The sequence below is a fragment of the Hyalella azteca genome, unplaced genomic scaffold, assembly GCF_000764305.2.
Source record: "Hyalella azteca isolate HAZT.00-mixed unplaced genomic scaffold, Hazt_2.0.2 contig8990, whole genome shotgun sequence".
Lineage (NCBI taxonomy): Eukaryota > Metazoa > Arthropoda > Malacostraca > Amphipoda > Hyalellidae > Hyalella > Hyalella azteca.
In genome coordinates, this window is record NW_025939071.1 from 99,090 (window position 1) to 120,101 (window position 21,012).

Genomic DNA, 21,012 nt, shown 5'->3' on the forward strand with positions numbered 1-21,012 from the left:
CTTACCACCTCTTTCGAGACGCATGCATGTGATGCGTTACGCCAACGATGAACCTCGATGTTTCCTGATGCCGGTTCTTTTCGGGTACAATTACGAGTCTTGCCGACGACCGTTGTGGGTGCGGTAATGGTGGTGCCTCCGCCAGGGGCGCTAGAAAATTACTACTCCACAATCATGCCTCCTGATAATGATGATACCCCGATAATTGCCACAACAATGGAGCTGAGCCAAACTCGACCACAATGCTAGTCTCAAGTTCTGCTCCAGAATTACTTTCTCTCTCTTTTATTCTCGTTTGTCTCGAAGCCACTGCTCTGAATTACGACTCAGGTCTGTCTGAATAATGAAGTCAACTTGAGAAATTCTGAAGCGACCACAGATCTTCGCCAAGTCATTTAGCTATATTCCAACTCAGATTCAGCAGAAGGTCATTTTTAGATTTATTTTTTTATCCCGGTCATTGTTAAGCGAAAACACCGCGATTATCTTGAATTGGTCGACCGTTGTTTTGAAGATGCTTAATTTCTTGCCTTCTGCTGCTTCTTACAAGTGTTTGCACCATCTTTTCTTTCATTTATCATGAGAATCCGTTAAATTAATTTTTTTCATTTCGTCAGTTTGTGCTCTTTCCCATTCAAAAGAACACGGTTCCATCACATTTGATAGCTCATCTACAATTTTAATTTTAATATGTACGTTCACTTAGATCGTTATTCTCTTTGCATTCACATTTCATTCACTTGTAATTTTAATCTCACCTTTGCATTTTGGTCCATTTAATTCCAGTTTCTAAATCGGAGTCACATGATTAGTTTTAAACGCTTCTCATTTGTTTTGATTTCGTCTATATCTACTTTTTTCTGAAACTTGTCGGAATATTTATTCCTCCGTGTTATCATGCAACGTTGTACGTGGAGCTATAATCAAAAGGTTTAATCTTTCGGACTTTAACAATCGCGTATTTGTAAGCATTAACGCATTATCGCCTCGGTTCCACACATACGGAGCAAACCTTTTCCCCGTAGCCCATCATGTAACATTATACACATATTGGTGAGTTTGTAATCTTTTACCTTTATATGTGTCCAATACTTGTACTGTTTGTACTGTAGCTACTTTGCGTTATCTGTGTTAAATTTAACATTGCTACTCACCTTCCCCTTATTTGATCTATTTCAAGCTGCCATGGGAAACCTTCATGTACTATCGAAGCCATGACAGCCATTTTTGGCGATGGTTGTCCTGGTACTAGAAAGTACTTGGAGGCACAGTACACTTGCCAGACAGGTAGGCTATTTGCTGTCCTTTTCTGCGGTATTTTCAAATTCGTGGATAAACATGCATCAAGAAAGACTGAAAATATCTTGAGGTGACAAAAGTCTTAGTGCAAGTGTAAAAAAATTTAGAGACGTTTTAGCTTTACAATTTCCCCCAACCTTAAGCCAGGAAATTATTTCCTAATGGTTTCATGGCCCTTGGAAGGGGTTTTTCGGCATTTTTCTTGATGCAATACTTTGCTCCTTTTATCTGATCTTGTTTCCTGTGCCATCGCTGTATTTCGTATCTCATGGTATTAACTGGGAAATTTTTGCACGAGTGTTCAACACATGTAGCAGATGCACTTGGCATGTTTTTAGTTATGCACGCATTCATTTCATTCATTAGCTTTTTGATTAGCATTAGCTTTTTCATTAGCTTTTTCTTCACAAGTCTATCAAAATTAGATGTGGATTTCAATATAAAGCCTATTTCAAATAAGTCATTGTCAAGTATCAACTATCTATGCGTATCTATATTCAGGTGAAGTGTTATTGATTTTTTTTTCAAATAATCAACCGAGAAATATGAATTGATCACATGAAGCAATTATCAAGTACGGACGGCTCGTGGGTTAGCTTCAAGTACCTGAGAAGCGAAGGACCAAGTGATGGCATCTAGCGCGTCGAGTCGCTCTATCTAAGCAGTCTGTAACACCATTAGCATGGGAATGAACCCTTGCCTTCTAACCTCTGTTGTGAACGAGTTTCGAGGATGACTCCTCTTTCAAGACCAATGCTCTTGCATCCTCGGAGCTCATTTTTGTGTCGAAACGTACTCGCAGCTTGTGCTAAAATTCCTATATTGTGCCTGGATAGACAAGATTAGAAGACTAATGGCTACTCGGCCTGAGTCTTGGGCATGATAAACCGCGGTGCGTGTCTGTAGCCGGCCATTCACGCCTCTTTAGACTTCACTAAAACCGGTTTTATTCCCTGTTTATTGCATGCACTTGTCATAGCATGGAGATTTTGCATTGAGTTTTACGGAAATGGGCTTTTGCATAATCATTTTAATATTTTAAGTGAGTTTTTAGAAGTGACAATGGCTTGGAATGTTCATCAATCATCAATCAGCAATAATCTCAGATCTACCTTTGAGATAATTTTTTTTTAAACATGCGATTTCATGCATTCTGTTTTATTTTCAATAAAAGTAAAAAGTTCTTATGTTATGAAGAATAAAATTTTAAATATTTATTTTGATCATCTATCAAAAACCTGTGAAATTACTTCAACTCAATGACTAGTTCTTTCTTGAATATTAGAGATTTTATCCGCATGAACTTATCTAGAGTGATTACATTTAGAATTTTATTTTCTAATTCATGCATTGAATAAATTTGTGCCTCTGAACACTGTAGGAGAACTGACAGTCGTATTTTTCACGCAGCCACGACGACAACGACGACGGCGCGACCCCGTCCGATTTGGGACGTGTACAGTAGCAGACCGCCGATGTTCCTGCCTCCGACTTTATCTTCTAATGCTTCCAGAAGTGAATCAACTTCTACAACTTCTACTACGCAATCCACCACGTTGCCTTCTACCTCCACCCTATCTACCACTAGTGCTCTTGTTAGTTCTTCTAAGGCTGGTTCTGTCATCACCACTCCCGTACCTCTTAACAAAACTGAGAATGCATCTGACGACAATGAAAGTGGAGCTGGAAGTAAAGGAAGTGCAGCATTGGATGAAAGAGGAGTTTACAACACATCTACAACCACTTCAGCACCTCTTCAACCCACGGTGACCACAACCCCACTGTCCACGACAACTGAAGAAAGGATTCGAATTTCTCCGCCAAGTCCGCCTGTGCTTCAAAGTAATGCAGACCCAACTTATGATTTACCTTGGTGCCCGCCTTCCTTTGGTCGAGGACTCTACTGGAACTGGACTCGTGGAGGAGACGTTGCTGTTCAGTCATGCCCAGGAGGGGCTACTGGTTGGGCCAGAAGGAAATGTTATCCATCTGGCTGGGCCGGTCCCGCTGATTTAGGAGAATGTCGTAGCGCGTGGCTTACTGCTTTAGAAGCCCGTGCCAGCAGCCACGATGCTGTTCTCTCGGTCGCTGACGACCTTGCAACCGTCACTGCCAATAAGGCTCTCTACGGCGGTGATCTCACTACGGCTGCCCGCCTCATCTCGACTCTGGCTCGCCGCATGACTCTAGACGTGTCCAGTTTTCCGGATGCACGACAGAAAGAGGCGTTGGTGACAGAGCTGCTTAACAATGCTTTATCGACTGCCTCATCGCTGCTTGCCGCTGGTATCGGGGGACCATGGGGAGATCTTGCCCCTCACGAAAGACGACACGCTGTCACCCAGCTCATGGTTGGACTAGAAGAAGCTGCGTTTCTTCTGGCCGACGCTTTACCCCGAGACACGCAAGCTGCTTATTACGACTCTCACGTGCTCGCGTCCGCCAGGGTCGTGACTGCTGATGGATCTTTCGTGAAATTTCCTTCCTTGGAGGACCAGGCCTTGGACTGGACGTTCGCAGATAACGTTATTCTATCGCCAGAAGCAATTGTGGAAAACAGCGAACGTAGTGCTACAAAAGCCGTGTTCTTGACGTATCGGCATTTGGAAGATTTGCTCACTCCGTACGATGAAGCTTTAGGAACTTGGTCTGGGAGCAACGTAACTAGAATGGTCAACTCTCGAGTTGTGTCAGCATCATTAGGTCATGGACGGCATATACAGTTGCCGAAACCTGTCACTATTGTCTTCTCGTTGTTACGCCAAGAAAACGTCACTAATCCAGTATGTGCTTTTTGGGACTACACTACCGCAAGTTGGAGTGACGAAGGATGCAGGGTGGTTCTCCACAACCGCTCACACGTCACGTGCGAATGCGATCATCTTACGAACTTCGCCGTAATAATGGAAGAGCAAACCAGCGTCGTGGCGGTCGACACTCAATCTTATGTGAGGGTCATAGTCTACGCTGGATGCATCATCTGCCTCGTTTGCTTGGCTGCTTCTTTGGTGATGTTCACACTTTTTAAAAGCCTCTCGACTCCATGCTCTGCTATACACCATCAGTTGTGCGTGTGTCTCCTCGTTGCTGAACTCGTCTTCGTAATCGGAATTTGGAGGACTGACTTGCCCATATTATGCGGAGTGGTCGCCGGAGTTCTATACTACACCATACTGGCCGCCTTCACTTGGGTGTCTCTGGAAGGTCAGTCATAGTTCCAGTCTAACAAATTCGATGTTTCAGATGTTTTGCTTTGAATTATTTTACACAAAAATTCATTTATACTGTTAGTGTTGACACAAGATAATTAACCAACAATTATTTTCTGTGCAGGAGTGCAGTTATACCTGAGCGTAGCTCGCGCGGTCGAGTACACGTCACTACGGCTGCGCTGGTGGCACTATACGATCGCTTACGGTCTGCCCCTGCTGGTCGTGTCAGCTGCCGCTATCGTTGACCCTTTCAGTTTCGGCACTGAAAGATATTGTTGGTTACGAACAGATAATTATTTCGTGTTCTCGCTGGTGGGACCGGCGTTGGCGCTGCTGGTGGTGCACATCACTTTGCTCGGCGCGGCGCTACTGCACACTTGCAAACTGAGTCCCGACGACCCACTAAAGAGCAAGGAGATGGCGCGCCTTGCCTCATCAAAGTGAGTAACTCTTACGTATTTTTTTTGTAATAAATTAAGATCTGAATTCACTTGTTGCTGCCCCAAGTGTTGGTGCCATTATGAAGTTCTTGTATCTCCGATGTAAGGCGTATGCACAAAAGCCATTTGGAACCGACAGGTATTCATTTTTGTAAAATGTATTTAGTCATTTCTCCCTTCACCGAAATTCCCTGATACATGTGCTCCTTCTGCACGTTCTGTATCCCGTAGTTATTGAATCTCATATGAACTTTTCTAAGCTGCACCATAATTCAACTATATATGTTAATGCACTTAAACCTCACGAGCAAAGGTGTCTCAAACTACTTTCTATACTGACTTGTAATGGGAATGAAGCGAAGGTTATCAATATCTCAATAGGAATAAGAATAAATTGAACTTTTCTGAGGAAATTTAAAGGAATTCATTCAATGCAAACGAAATTTTATTTCCAATTTGTATTGTTTTTGGAAATATTATTCTTTGGTTTCTTACCAGAAGCTTCTCTCATTTTTCAACTTGAATAACGTGTGATGTGTTTAGTAAATTTACTCTTCGCAACACTCATGTACGTAGTCATATTTGATACTTTTTAGAGGTAGTTCACTGTTTCCTTTGCAATGACTTCGTGATAGCCCATGACAATCAGAAGCAATCGTAAATATTTTGCCGTGTTGTAAATGTGTTACTGAAAACTTAAAAAAGTTCATTTGCAATTGACATTAAAATAAAAATGCAAATTGTCTTCAACAAGGTCAAATTCTACGGTATAAGAAGATTGCTCCTGATTGTGTACGGCGGAAATTTTAATTGCTATACTAACCTATTTTATATTATATTCTATCACTTCTCTTTCTCTCTCCAACCGCTACCTTGGCTGCACGCCCCTGCTCTGTGACTTGCATCCTTCCCTCTTCAACATCGAACATAATTCTAACCTATTTTTTCCTTGATGTCATTTTCCATTTTTTCATTTGATGTCTTGAATTTTTATCATTCTATTGATGTTGTTTCGTTCAAGTCTCCATGTTTATTCAACCGTGTGCGTTATTCTATTTCATCTACATTCACGTAATCGGCGTTTCTCTTGCCGTCCGTCACATTTTATAATCGGTTTATTGTACAAACCTTTTTTTATCTTCTTTCCTTTGTTTGATGGTGTCTCCCATTCCATATTCGTCATCGGTGTCCCTCCCTCCTCCCTGTCATCGGTGTCCCTCTCCCTCCTTCACGTCATCGGTGTCCCTCTTCCCACCCTCCCTGCCCTATTGCCTATCACCTATTATTATTACCCTTTACCCTCCACCCTCCCTTCGTTTACTGGGTGCATGCCCCCTGCAGCGGTACGGTGGGCGCCGGCTACGTGGGCAACGTGCTGCACCAGCGCGCCAAGACACGAGTGTAAGAAACGCTACCCAGTTTACTTAATCGTTCGTCGTGTGTTGTCTTGATCGTTAATTGCCTCGGTGTGCTCGAAGATCATTGACTTCTCTATGTGCTCAAAACGCAGCGAACAAAACAATTCCCAATTTGTTCATTCTTATGTTTTTTCTTGGCAAAATTATTTTTTCCAGTTCTTCAATCGAACAATTTAATCTGCGCTTTAATGGTTTATAAAAATATAATCGCTTACTTGTATTACGAATGTAATACGTGAGTTATTCAAGTTGTAGTACACATGAATAACTCATCTTGGTGTGATTATCGTAACTTCGGGGTTTGTGCCGTTAGCCCGGAGCCGCCTCCTCCGATGTTCGGGCCGAGGTAGGAATGACATTTCTTACTCGCCCTGTACATGATTTATTTGCGACTCTTCGCTCCGGGCTACGTTCTCTCTCCCTATAAATTATCTCTGCATTTTGGTAACAGGTTACGGCGATCAATTTATGGCTCTGCTGAATCTCTTGCTATTTTCCGAGCATATTTCATCGTTTCAATTTCTAACGAAGAAAAATAACGAGAGATTTTACGGTCGAGAAATGGTTCTTATTTCAACATAGTCTTTTCTTTTTCAACTTTCTTCGTGAAAAAGTTTCCTGAATAAAGTTCGAGATGACTTCGTCATGTCACTTTGCTTGGTTTTCATGGATTTCCGTCAATAAATATTTTAAAAGCAGAATTTTCACAGAAAAGTCTTTCATTAATAGGCAGTCGCGCAAGGCGAGCTCGCATCGCTGTATTCAAGGCACAATATCTGGCTTGTATTCTTCAATTATGAGACAAGTTGTATCCCTCGTTAGGCCTAGCACTAGACCGTTGTTGTAGCTCATGCGAGGGAGTAGCACAGCTTCCTTGGTCTCTCTCCTCTGTGTCTAATTAAGCTCAAGTCCCTCATTTGCATACGAACAACACAAAAATGACTGTAATGGGCAACGCAAAAACCAGACCGCCGCTGGACTTCGACTTGATGGGTGGTGCTATCATAAGGATTTTTTGTTGTCTCTTGCAATGGTTTATTGATCACACATATTAAATTTTTTGCGGGCCTTGCGGAGAAACACAAATTGAGGCTCTATATTGTTAGTTCTCTTGCTGAATGTAGGTAAAAAACTTCTTGAGCATCGTTGAGTTCTGTAAACATAGCGTGAAAAAGCCCGTCAATTTACCCAGATTTTATATAGTTAATAAGACCTAATTATCGATTCTCGATTAAAATTACGTTGAGCTGTTCTTAGTCAAAAATTTGGTGTGGTGAGCCAACCTTTCTTAGTTGAAAACAATTCATGAAAGGTGAATGTCTTATCTTTTCTTCATGCACCATGATCATGTTGCTCCTGCAATTTCAAGGTTTTCAATCGTAAATTCTTCCATTGATAAACTATGAAAAGTCTGATATGCGATGGAATGCGATGGATGCGATGGTAAATGCGATGGAATTTTCACCGATTAAGTATCCAATTACATTTTACACAATATATGGTCTAAATTAATCATAAACCAAACCCCTTGATTGTATTTTTTTAAAGGCCTTCTTTATGTATATGCACGCTGATCTAACTTGTATCGAGTTGTTATATACTTTTTGTAGCTTTTTTATTCGAGGGGAGAAAATTTTTATCGCTGTTATGATCAAATAATTATGAGGGCTCTATCAGTCGATTTTTTACCTTTTCCGAAATTATGCGAATCATAACATGCACGACGTAAACATTTCAAGTGCAATCTATCCAACAGAACTTTGAAATTTTATGTATGTATTCTTGCGGACGTTTTTCAAACTTATGGGTAATATAATAATAATATAATAATTTCATATGCGAGTATCATCACGTAGTGTCAACATTGATATTCATATATACACACAGACGATTAAATTGAAATTTGTTAATAAATAATTACTTCAAATAATTTCATGGCTTATTTGTTCACTTCGCAATTGCCCTGTAAATTTTGTTTATTAACCAAAGAGGTAGATTTAACCCGCTTTGTGAAGGACTTGACTTGGAGTAACGTTAGCCACAAGTTAATCTACCCCACTTTATGAAGAACAAGAAGTAACGTAGACTTCGTTTGCAGGGTTTGGCTGCGAGGGTCGACGACGCTGCTGGTGCTCATGGTGCTCACGTGGACGTTTGGTTTGCTGTACCTTCACCGCCCCACGCTGGCGCTCGCCATCGCCTTTGGGGCGCTCAATGCAGTGCACGGCATCTTCGTGCTCTCCTACTACTGTTTCAGGAATCAAAAGGTAATTATATCTCATACCGAGGCTTTTCTTGCCGTAATTCGAATAGAATTCTATCACATTGAGTGATTTTGATATTTTGAGACACTGTTGTCTGCAGCGGATGTTACATCGATGCCGAAAAATGTCATGCATTGCTATGACATCGACGGCATTTTTGCTGGTTTCGAATTCGAGAATAGAATCTTTGAGCGAATTTTTTTATCATGGTTTGGGGTAATATGGAACGTGATACATTTACCCAAAGAGTATAAATTGGATTAGTTCATAAGCGTTTAGAACGAGCTCGTTTTTGATTTGATGATGATTAATTCTGCTTCGTAGCTCTGTTCCTTGTGCTCATCTTTTGTTAAACACTGAGTGGTGTAATTTTCACAACTTAAAAACCCCTTTTTTTTGTTCGTCCCTGCATCTTTCGAATGTGGCCTGCTTTTTGTCCTTGACATGGCATGCTGATCAACTGAATTTACATTAAAATAACATAAGTAAAGTAATGTTATTTTTTATTTCACGGTTAACTCTTGAATTCAACTTCCGATGTGGATTGCCTTACGTTTGGTTAATCCGCTCTGCCACCATATCAGGAGACTTGACGTATATTTGACAGTCTGACGTATATTTTTATAGTTATCGAGACTTCTTACATGCCTTCAAAGTAGGAGTTCAGACTAATTCGTACCCCAATTTTCTTTGACTTCATTCCGAAAATTTTCCTAGCCTAAACAAGCGATATGAATTTTTTACCGTGAAGAGAAATTAATGATTAAAGAAATGTATCAGTGTAACAAGAAAAAAACATTGCTTGAAAACATGTGAGGTAATAAACTGTGAATGTCGTATGTTAGGTACGCAGTTGCTGCCCCGCTGGGACGTCTCCAAGCCCTTCTTCGAGCAACGAGTCCGAACCTTCATCTTGGTTTCCGCAAATTTTTCGCAACGTTTTCGTCACTGACAAACAAACATACAGCCCGAACAATCACAACAACAACAACACTGATCCGAGCAACACAAACCTAGTCTCTAGCGGCACCAACAACACAACCGGATCATCCTCCTCCTCATCTTCTTCTACCACGTCATCATCTCACCCTCTTCAGCATCACCACAACCATGTAGGTAACCTACACCACACTTACCAGCCCGGACCAGATATTCTCAACCAACCTGGTTGCAACCAGCCGCTCAGCTTGTCTGTTGAACACAATCGCAACTTGTCTAATGCGTCATCAGTAACCACCACCCGAGTACCACCATGTCTACCACTACCATCACCTCCTCATCAGTGTTTTTCACAACCTCAACTTTCATTCACCGCTACTACCACGACATCTTTGTCTTCGTCATCCTCTCTCTCCTCCGACAAAAGCGCTCACCATCACTTACATCAATTGCCCCCTAGTCCATCCTTGCACCATCCACACCAGCACCACCATCACTACTATGGAATGGAACCTACTCATTTGATAGCGTCAGGTAGATTTTTTTATTCATTGATGTTTTGGTCGAATGAGGTATTTCTTTATCTAATCAATGGTTTTTATTCCGAATTAATGTAATTTAAACTCTGGATATTGGTATCAACTCGGTCGCTGTACCTCTTCCATTTATTCAACTCAGCTGCTCTGCCTTTCCTATTTAATTCTTCACCCGTTTTCGTGTTTGCAGGAACTTACTGATTCCATTAACAATTTTATCTGCTGCTTGTCAGTTGATATCCTCATCTCACTCTCGCGTCAGGGAACTTAACGAGGCTCTGGAATGAATATAAAATCTGTGTGCTCCATCTATCTTCTTCTAGCGCTTTCCATTGATTTTTCCCTCTCTAAAACCATAATGCAAGGAATGTGTGTCGAAACTAACTTTCTGCCGTGACAGTTGACTGCAAATCTGCTACGATGGTTCAAATAGGCTGAGGAAGAATTTCGCCCAATTATTCCTTTGCTTATTTGCATGCTTCTCATACGAAAATATTCCTATGGAAGTCATTCCTATGGTAGTATTTTTTTACCATCGGCTGTTGTTACAAGACAATTAGGCCTTGATTGAATTTTTTGATGTTTCAGTTTTATTATTACAAGTCACATCTAAACCGTCACTCACGCTCCAGATTCGTTGTCCAAGCACCTTTAATAGAATCTGTTAGTAGTCTCTTCCATGGCAATAAGTAGTGGTTTCCGTTTCCGTTGCAGCACTATGCCACTATCCCCTTGATTTCGTCAAGCTTGCTTTAAATAGTTTTGAACCCGTATTTTATTTCGATAATAGATTGCATGCGTAACCACCTTAGTTTCGAGGTTTTAATATATTTGATCACTGGAACCTTGTTCGTGATTTTTTTTTTTTTTTTGTTGGATATGGCGTCTATCAATATTTAATCTAAATTTTAATAATTTTGGTCGAAAAAGTTATTTAATTCCCGTAAACGTAGTAATTAATTTCTAATAAATTATCTATTGTCTAACCAGTTATTATGTATTTCAGTTGCTGCCGAGGTTGTGCAATCAGTTGGCAGGCGTGAAGGGCCACAGATCATCCACGCTGCCCCCACCGTCGGGCCCGTTGATTTCGGGCCCCACGTCCACATTGGGGTCGCGGGGTTCCCTACGTCAGGGCGCTTCCCACCCGAACAACTCCACATATCAGGCCCGCAGCCCAGCGCCGACTACCACCACCACCACCACCATGAACCCCTACCACCCCATGGGTACCTTCCATCAGTCTCTGCCTCGCCATCAGTACCACATCCGCTCTCACAACCCAACGGACACCTGCACCCTCTCCACCACCACCCACACCACCATCACCAACACAACAACGCTGCTCCCTCACATCAGCACGCAAGAGGATAGCTCTTCCCCCAGCAGCTCGAAAGTTCCTCTTGCTCCTAGCGCCATAGCTATGTTTGCCAGCTCCCCTAATGTGATCAACAACCTCGATGAAGACGCCAGCTACAAATCATTTTCGAGAGACTCTGGTCATGGTGGCTCCGAACAAGAAGACTCGCCTCGCACCCATTGGACCAACACTCATCATCCTCACCAACAGCAGCACCATCTGCACCAACCACGGTACACGAGCTCGCTTTCAGCTGATCTCAAGAATTCTTATCTTGCTAAATTGAACAGAATTAACAACGCGTCCGACGATAACAGCAACAGGCTAAACTTGGACAATGGAAATCACCTTCCATCGAACTCTCCATTCCCGTGGGTTGAAAGCAGCAGCCAGATGGTATCGGTACCTAACGCTTATTCTACGTCAATGAACACCAATGCTTCAGTTTCAACGAAGTCAAACAATGGGCGAGGACCTTCTCCCTGGAATCACACGTACATGGAGATTGACCACGATGTTGACCCAGTCTATGAAGAAATTGAGCGGGAGCGTTGGAGCCGACTGAACGGCCATTCTTCTGACGTGATGCAGGTCTCGGATTTATCCGACGAAGATGTCAAAAGGAACCACACTCCAAGTGACATGAGTAGGAATTCGTCAAGGTCTTACGGAGATTCCAGGCCTTTACTGCCTTACTACAGTCAGCAGCAGCAACAACAACTGCGGCAACAGCAGCACCAGCAGAAACAACTTCAGCAACTACAAGAACAATATGCACTCAATGAAGATCGTCTCCGTGACTTTAATAATGCTCAGGTTAGCCTTGATCAAGGTACCTTGCAACGAATCCTAATGCAGCAACATCAAGACCAGCAACAGATGCAACAACAAGTACTTCAGCAAAAACCACATTTGTCTCGAGAGAATCTAATGACCGTTGCTGTACTTAACGGAGAACAAGTAGTTTGCCGCCTTAGCTCTCCTGGCCACAAGGCGCAACCGCAGCAGCAGCAGCAACAACAACAACCTAATAAATCCGCTTCTCCCAGTTGTGCGAGTTCCCTGGCAACGTCTCCTACCAGTAATGGTATGCCTGCCCATATCGTCATTTCAAGACCACCGCATTTGATGCAACTACAACAGCAGCAACAACTTTACAATGATTCCTAGAGCGCTGTGTGTGATGTGGACTCAATTTGATTTAAATACGTTGTAAGTGTTGGATAAATGGTTCAAAACTTCATTGGCCATAGGTTCCTCACTTCATTCAAAGTTACACTTGTGTCCCTCTGATTCCCTAATTATTGAAAAGAAATTTCAACGCTCGGATGTAACGTGAGTTGCAGATCTTTTATAAACGTCTAGAATATTGTACATGGTATGCGTTTGAATATCCTGTGAGACGAACGATCCTAACCTGTGAACACTTCGATAGACTCTCTACCAATATTGTCGCCCATCTGCTCTTCTCGCTCGATGACACGACGGACGAAATCGATGACCAAATTTTTTTAAGTGATTTGGAAGGCAGATTCCTATGAAGATGCTAGCTTAGACTTAGTGACGTGATGTTCTGATTTTATTATGGTTCTGGGTGCCGCAGAACTTTATTTATCTGATACTAGTCCCTTATTGTTAACGTGTCTAAGTTATTGGTTTATGCTCTTGTGCTTTGGAGGTAACTAGTTGTGTTCTTTATTTTCTGTAATATAATTTGTTTAAATTAGTTGATTTTCTTCGCCGGAAATGACGCAGGAATTTTTTTCTCACGTCTTGATGTCTAGTAGTTATAATCGTGATCGTATTTGAATATCTAGCTATTGATTGAAGTGCTATTCGACGAACGTAGGAAACTTATACACAAGTCTGATTTAACTATATTTCTATCGTGTGTAAATATATAAATATGAACATTATTGCATGTTCTTAGTGTGTGTCTGAATATTAGAGAGCTTTGATAACAGAAGTGAATTTTTTCACAGCTAATGTTAAAATATGGCCGGAAGTATATCTGGTCTTGTTTTTTGAGATGTCATATCTTTACTGAATTTGAAAGGTATTGTCTTTACTCAATGATTTCATTAACATCTGAAATTAAGCATAGCGTCGGATTTTTTTCTGCTTCAGTGATTAGATATGTACATTTTAGACGTTTCAAATTAGCCTCAATCTCGCACATTGCTTTACCTACATTTGAGTATAATGAAAGAAAGATTCATTCTATGTACGCTGTATGCTCGTCTGCACGCTAATGTATAGCTCCCAAACCTGTAGTCGTTTGTGTGCGTATGTATATTAGATAGACTCGAAGCTAATGAATTGCTATAGCTTGAATATTTCTCACGGAAATGATCTATTAGGTTAAGATTCCCCGCAAGGTTTGGAAATGTTTGGGATGGGTCTCGCTGTTGAGGGCTGTCTCTATGTGATCGCGTCAGAGAAACCCTGTTTTGAACGTCGCTTGTATGATAATCGAAGCCGTGTTTATAGATAATCAAATATCGTGGTCTTATAAAATTTATTAGAGTCTAGTTTCGTATTGAGTATTTGAAACAAAAACCTTTTTCACTACTTGCTGTGCATTTTAGCAATCTTTGACTTTCGGAACGATTAATAACCTTTTGTCCTTGTACGTAAGCTTTTTTTATGTCCGCGGAGGAAATTTGTTGCGCTTGAAATATAAATGTTGCTGAATGCATTTCAGATTTGCGTTTTCAGGTCGATTTGTGCATTCCAAGTACGTGTGTATTTTGCTCTGAGCTTCTTAAAGGTGAAGGCGATCGTCATTCCTTGTACTTATAGGCACCTAAATAGAATTATTTCATTTTAGGTTTAGATGATTCAGTCACAAAATAAGTAATGATAATTTTGACCAAATATTGGATACGTTGTATCATAATTTTTCTGCTTCCTGTACGCGAAACACTGTAAAATCCAAGAGTTTTCGATCGAAGTACCGAGTTACGTCTCGCTCATCTGTTCCTTCCTCGCATTTGTAAGAAATGTCGTCTTAAACAATGTCAGGTACACGACCTTATCATCTTCGTTTATTTGAGATTATGATTGTGCAAATTTCCTTTTCATGCAGATCTGGTACGTAATCTTTGTGCGTATCGTTTGAAAATATATTTAATCGTTAACTATTTACTTCCTAATATCGTGGACTGCACGAACAATCATGAAGCTTTGTTTATTGCTAACTATATTTTTCGTAGATTGATCGTTCCATTGTTAGCGACTGTAACCTTTTTTTTTATTACATGGCGACGTTGAACGCAAATTTTTTACGGTTATTTAGGAACTTCTATTGCAAATTTTAGTTGCAATAGCTAGTTTGTATTTCATTTGATGGAAAAATATTGGAAACTGTCATCCATGATCACATTTTTGTCCTTAGCCTATCCTTATTTCTTAAAATTTATTCAACGTAATTTTCATTAGGAAGAATTTTCTTCTGCAGCCTAGAGAAAGAAATGCAGCCTTTCCTTCTGCAGCCTATATTGAGTCCTATTTTTTCGCAATTTTCAAGGCTTGCCTTGCTGTAGGCAAGTGCGTTGGTTGAAGTGTCCATTTTTCATTGATCCCATATTTTTTAACTATCATACGAAAATTACATAAAATATGCTGGAAGTCTTGTCGATAAATAGTATTTCTCGTAGGCTCGGGCATTCGTGTGCATTATTACCCTACACTTTAAGCTCTTGTTATGCAGACATTCTAGACAATATTTTTCGATTTTAAAGCTCTTCACTAATACGAAGAGTAACTAATTATCTGCTCTGGCATTCATCCAGACGCAATTCTTCCCATGTTATCGAGTTGTGCTTTATATTCACGTTTACCATGTCTTCTCTACTTGTACAACTTCCCTATCTACCAACATGTTAACAAATTTTATTTCAAAATGAGAATAACTAGCGCGTATTTTGCTACACGTAATAAAGCCATTCTAAAGCTTATCCATGGTATAAGTACGTTATTTACTAGAATCCTTAATCATATAACTTGTACATTCTACGAACCTGAAAGAACGTAGGAATCTGTTCCCTAGCTGCCTCTTACATAACTGAATCGACCTGTCACGCAAATTATTCAGGTTAGGTTATCATAAGCTTATTTGATTACTATGACCTTGTATATCCCAATCTCGTGGACTGTGATAGATACTCTTTGTACAGTATGACAATAAAGTCTGGAAAATATCCATGAATTGTTCTTACGATTCATTTGAATATCATCATTAAAGCTAGACGTAAATACGAAAAACAACTTTCCCATAGCAGTTAAAATATATATTGAAAGATTACAATGGCACAGTTGGATATTTAACACTTTAACACTTCATAAAAATACCCCAAATACTCCACTTTACGGAGCTCACTCGTCAATTCGATCAGCAAGACCCATAATAACATTACTTCTTAGGGTCATTTCGATCTATTCATAAGTAGTGCAATAGGATATCGGAATCGAGTCTCGATGAGTGATGAAGCTAAATTTTCAGCGTCGCTATAGAAATACACAACATTTTGAGACAAATGATACCATACTGGCGTATCTATCAGCAACAAAAGGGTTATCAACATTTATTGAAAACTGTCATATGGCGGAAAACTGCTCATTGTATGGCTAAAATATGTCCTTATATAGCTGGAGTCTGCTATTATATGTATGGCAGACAATTGACAATTGCACCTTAAAAAGCTAAAATTAGCACATTACATGGCTGAAAATTGCATTTTATAAAAAACTTTTCCAACAATTAAAAAATATATATAGAGATGATCGGAAATAAGAATTATTTCCAAGGAAGCTCAACATGAACTCTGTATTCACTAAACTGTGAATATCGGTATTCACACTATGTAAACAAACTACAGAAGCATAAAAGTAAAGGAGAGACGACCAAGTCAATGTAACAAAACAATCAACATCCTCATTCCCATAACACTTGCATTCATGGTAGCAAGGTTATTGCTTAACAACCCACCCACAGTCAATCAAATAAACAATACAAAAATGCTTACTTCAGCCCACAAACCAACATCCGACGTTCAAAGTTGAGCCCACAAACCAATATCTGATGCTCCAAGTTGCCTCACAGTTTTGACATATTCTGCTTGGCGATTATTTTATTCAATATGACATTGGCTTCGTCAAGCTCAGGGTTAAGCTCCAACTTGACGAGCTCATGCCACGCCGCCAGACGTGGATGGTCCATGAAGACGTTGTAGCCCGCCATGGCTGAAACATAATTATAACGTGAGACTTTTCGCTTGTTGATGTCAAGTCTCATTACTAGGCCTTTGGATATGAATATCATTGGAGAAAAATAATGGTCAATAGACAGATGTTTGATTCCAGATCCCAGCAAGCCTGGTGGCAGTTATAGACAGAGTAATCAGAGGTTACTACTCTATTTGTCATGAAATAGTTATATCCGAAATGCATAAAATTATCTAGAAAAATCAGCCATTTCTATGTTATTGGCAAGTTTAGCAGATATATATACGAAAATTTAACGTTGGCATGCAAGCATTGACGATCTTCTCGCCCATTTTTGAACATCAAATAGGTACTACCTGCTTACGTGTCACTGATAGTTTCTATAAAAAAATGGGGAAAAAATACCTACTCTTCTAAAACAGATGCTGGTTGCATCTTGAACAAGCCACTATTGTTCATTATACTCTCTGTTTAGCCACCTATTGTTCATTATTCTCTCTGTTTAGCCACCTATTGTTCATTATACTCTCTGTTTAGCCACCTATTGTTCATAATACTCTTTGTGGTGCCACCTATTGTTCATAATATTGTTTAGCCACCTACTGCTCAGAACAGTGAGATTTAATACTGATTACACACCAGGCTGGTAGAGCTCGCACACGGCCAGGATATCGGCTATGGAGATCTCCTGGCCCGCCACAAACTTAGAGTCCTTGAGCCAATAGTTCTCGAAATGCTGCAGGACATTCTCCATGGTGGTCTGGAATTTGTCCACATTTGCCTGCTTGGCAGGGCTGCCGGTCATGCGAGGTATCAGCCACTGCAAGCAATGGGTAGGTAGGTACGGTATTTAACACAGCAATCATATTACATAGATAAAAGCCTGATTACAGATTGAGCTCTGAATTCCACAGTATCTTGAGAGGTATCGAAGCACAAAACCAACACTTTAAGGAACCAATTTTATGGGAAATAGCAGATTGGTTACTGGATTACTTATGCTACCTACAGTAGCAGAAAGGTTTGTTACATACAGTAATATTCAGCTCATTGACACTCCAGAATTGAGCAAGTACTATTCAATAAAAATGTAACTAATTGAGGTTTGTGTAAGGCTCTCACATCAAGGATTATTTATATGTATAGGTCAAAGCAGTACGGTACGTAGTATAAAGAACAAATAGCAAAAACAATTATAATAATTATAATTGTAATACTGCATCATAATTCTTGAATTACATAGTATTTTAACTTAATGTATAATTGATACTATAAAGTAATATTATAACTATAAAATTATTTTCATTAAATAAAACACCCTAATTAATCATGAATTACGGTAGGTACATATTTTGCTCATGAATTAATTAAGTTACAGATGACAATTGAATGAGTTCAGCTGAAGTATTTTGTTGAATAATTTGAGAGATAAAACAATCTGTACACAAAGTGACAAGTAATCCTTTAATACATACATTCCATGCCATTATCAGTCAGTATTACTCATCTAATTTAGCCCTTGACTACCTTGTGTTGGAAGTACATTGCACAGCCAAAGCGCGTGTTTGCATGCTGCCACTCAAGATACTGATCAACATAAGCCTGCTTGGCAATATCCTTGGGGTACCAGTCATCAGCAACGTGGTCAGGATACTTGTGGCACAAATACCGCATGATGGCAACACTGTGGTAAAGGAATACTTTAGCCAAAAAGTTCCCATGAAAAGTCATATGTCATTTTTAAAGAAATTCAACCTATTCCAACACAATATTCCTTCAACTCAGTAACTTTTGACAGTTTCTCAATCAGATTACTAAAATAATGAGCTTCAAGGAACAAAAGTGATCAAAATAATGACACACAAATGCATCTGCTGATCAGAGTATTACTAATAAAGATGTGAAGCAGAGCATGCAGGGGAAATAAATCATAGGTAATAAATTTGATGGATCTGAAAGTAAATGAGATTAACAGCATAGAAAACATTAAGCAAGAAAGGAAACCAAATATAACCAAATATAAAAATACCTTTCAAAAAGCTTGAATCCAGAATCATTGATGGCAGGAACTTGCTGGAAGGGATGAATGTCGGAGTACTCGTCACTCTTATGTTCACCTATGAATAAACCAAATACGTATGTATATAGTTTGTGATGGCCAACAATTGATATGATGTAGTATAAAACTCTTACTACTTAGCATGCACCTGTTTGCTTAACATACCGTACATACCGACTTTTAAAGTTGCATCAAACTTAAGCTGCATAACAGTGCTTAGCTTTATCATAGTAAGTACATTTTTCTGGGATCATGCAGAGTTTTCAAATCACAACTATAAATTTTATCACATATAATCTTAAAGTTTGCACTGAAGTAAAAGTCACTATCAAATGAACAGTCTAGAATATTTTAGCAAAATATACCTAAGAGATATGTACAAACCAAAGTTGTCATGAAATTTTCAAAATTTATTTTGCAGAAAGAAATTTAGACTGAAAACTTGAAAAAATTTCCTCCATCACTATGTAAGGAGCCAAATCAGATGTTTAAACATTATAAAAAACAATACATATGCTTTCTCACCAATGTCTTGACAACACTTAGTTGGAAGTTTACTTTTTTTTCTCATAACACATTAATCCTTATCTTCTAGCGGATATGCTGAAGTGAAATATACCTACCTATATTATATACACATACTAACTTGAATTTTATCAATAAACAAGTTACATCAAGTTTTTTCTACAACTCCAACAAAACTAACTTGAATTTGATCAAGTGGCAAGTTAATTCAAGTTCTCTTAAACTCCAACGGAGCTAACTGCAATTTTATCAAGTGGCAAGTTACTTCATTTCAAGCCTTTACTAAAACTCCAACTGAACTCACCTCTTGCCAGGTCAATCTTGCACTTTTCATATGGAATCTTGGTCTTGTTGAGAAAAATATATAGAGCCCTTGAAGGCTGTGACATCAAGTCATAATAATATTTCAACATTTCTGATGAATTGTCTTACACCCAAAAAAATCTATAGAATAAAAATATTTAAGCTACACATTATAAATGTCATCTAATATACAAAAGTTTCAATGGCCTAATTTGCACAAGACCAAAATTTTTCAGTGAATAATGAACTTTGCAATAGCCACTCCAACTCCATTCTCCAAGATTATGTAGCACTGTAGCAGTAGAAAAGTCATACAAATATAATAGATAGGTATATACTGATACTGCAAAATGAGGCAGATAAATAATTGGTTTGCTTTCTATCTTGTTTGATGTTCTGTTAGAATAGAAAACATACTGTATCATTGCAATCAACTAGACTTACCAGAACACGTAGTTTCAAAAGCCTATTTTATGGCAAATTCAGTTCAGTATTCTAGATTAACCTGGAACTCATGGAAAATTAAGCCATCCATCAATGAGGCAAAAATTTCCAAGCTTAAGGTCAAGTTCACCATTCCTGTGGCTCTTAATCAATTTATTAAGTATAAATCCAGAAAAAAGCAATTTTAGAAAATTGACTGCAAAATGGTTTTTGTACCTGCAGTTTTATGTAAAATTTTGCTTAATATACCAGATTAGTATAAGAGTCTTCAAGCTATTATTGCAATATTAGGATTAGAAACCATGCTGAAATTTGAGGAAGTGCCTGGTCATCTACATTCACCAGGATGGCCAGCTGTCAGCCGCAGTGCTTCTCACTTAAGGAGGGGAGGGGTGTGTGGGTGCAATTCTAAGGCCCTCCTGGACTGTTATTGGTTGGTGATGGGGATTGGGGAACTTATTTGATGTCAGCTATTTGGGTGCTGGCACACTGTAATGCATTCATTGGAATTTTGGCCAGGTTTTCCCTGTGCAGCAATCGCACAGCCTTTACTGCCAGCCTGCTTGCTTTGGAGAGTGCGGCCAGCAGGCCGCACTCTCCCAGCAGGCCCGCCATAGTGGCAAACCAGTAATTTCCTAGAATCAGTTTACTCAAGATTTAAACCAATATCTTATAAATGTATGATGATGCTGGTATCCATGATACCAGCATATCCTACTTTTGGCCACTATATACCATATCCTATTTTTGGCCACTGCACTCCTCAATTACCCCAATTAAATGGTCATTAAAATGCTGTTAATAGCACATGCTTGCAAGATGCTCAAGCCTCACCCTATAATGGTTCACACCAGACTAATGTAGTCCTGTCCCCAACAGCCAGGGCTCCCAGCCAATAATTTGAGAAAAACTTAGATGGCTGCTGAAAAACACCCAGATTCTGCAGATTTTGTGGGAAAAAAACCCAGACAACAAATTTCATCAAAA

At 39.5% G+C, this 21,012-nt stretch overlaps 2 protein-coding genes across 4 annotated transcripts in view; one reads left to right on the plus strand and one right to left on the minus strand.

The window, feature by feature from the left end:
- Positions 1–15,671, plus strand: part of LOC108673625 (latrophilin Cirl) — a 101,588-nt gene extending 85,917 nt beyond the window's left edge. The window contains exons 3-7 of one of the 3 annotated variants that reach the window (XM_047881847.1): positions 1,181–1,287; positions 2,710–4,503; positions 4,633–4,951; positions 8,468–8,636; positions 11,115–15,671. In XM_047881847.1, coding sequence (XP_047737803.1) covers positions 1,181–1,287; positions 2,710–4,503; positions 4,633–4,951; positions 8,468–8,636; positions 11,115–12,638 — 3,913 coding nt within the window. In that variant the 3' untranslated portion in view covers positions 12,639–15,671. Of the gene's footprint in view, positions 1–1,180; positions 1,288–2,709; positions 4,504–4,632; positions 4,952–8,467; positions 8,637–9,478; positions 10,107–11,114 lie in introns of all 3 variants that reach the window. The other 2 variants (XM_018161477.2, XM_018161476.2) reach the window with 2 other exon arrangements.
- A 5-nt stretch (positions 15,672–15,676) lies between these two features.
- Positions 15,677–19,957, minus strand: LOC108673626 (glutathione S-transferase theta-1). The gene is made up of 5 exons (XM_018161479.2): positions 19,583–19,957; positions 18,724–18,811; positions 18,222–18,378; positions 17,334–17,514; positions 15,677–16,712 (listed from the first exon to the last, which is right to left on the minus strand). Exons 1-5 carry the CDS (start codon positions 19,689–19,691, stop codon positions 16,567–16,569), a joined length of 681 nt encoding a protein of 226 aa, XP_018016968.1. The 5' UTR covers positions 19,692–19,957; the 3' UTR covers positions 15,677–16,566.
- Positions 19,958–21,012: the final 1,055 nt, after the last annotated feature.

Bases quoted from the DNA above. Each gene is read 5' to 3' on its own strand.
- LOC108673626 (XM_018161479.2), bottom strand. From the start codon at position 19,691: ATGTTGAAATATTATTATGACTTGATGTCACAGCCTTCAAGGGCTCTA. The intron at 18,812-19,582 runs GTGAGTTCAGTT...GTTTATTCATAG, and splicing joins CAAGATTGACCTGGCAAGAG to GTGAACATAAGAGTGACGAG. The intron at 18,379-18,723 runs GTATTTTTATAT...CCTTTACCACAG, and splicing joins GGATTCAAGCTTTTTGAAAG to TGTTGCCATCATGCGGTATT.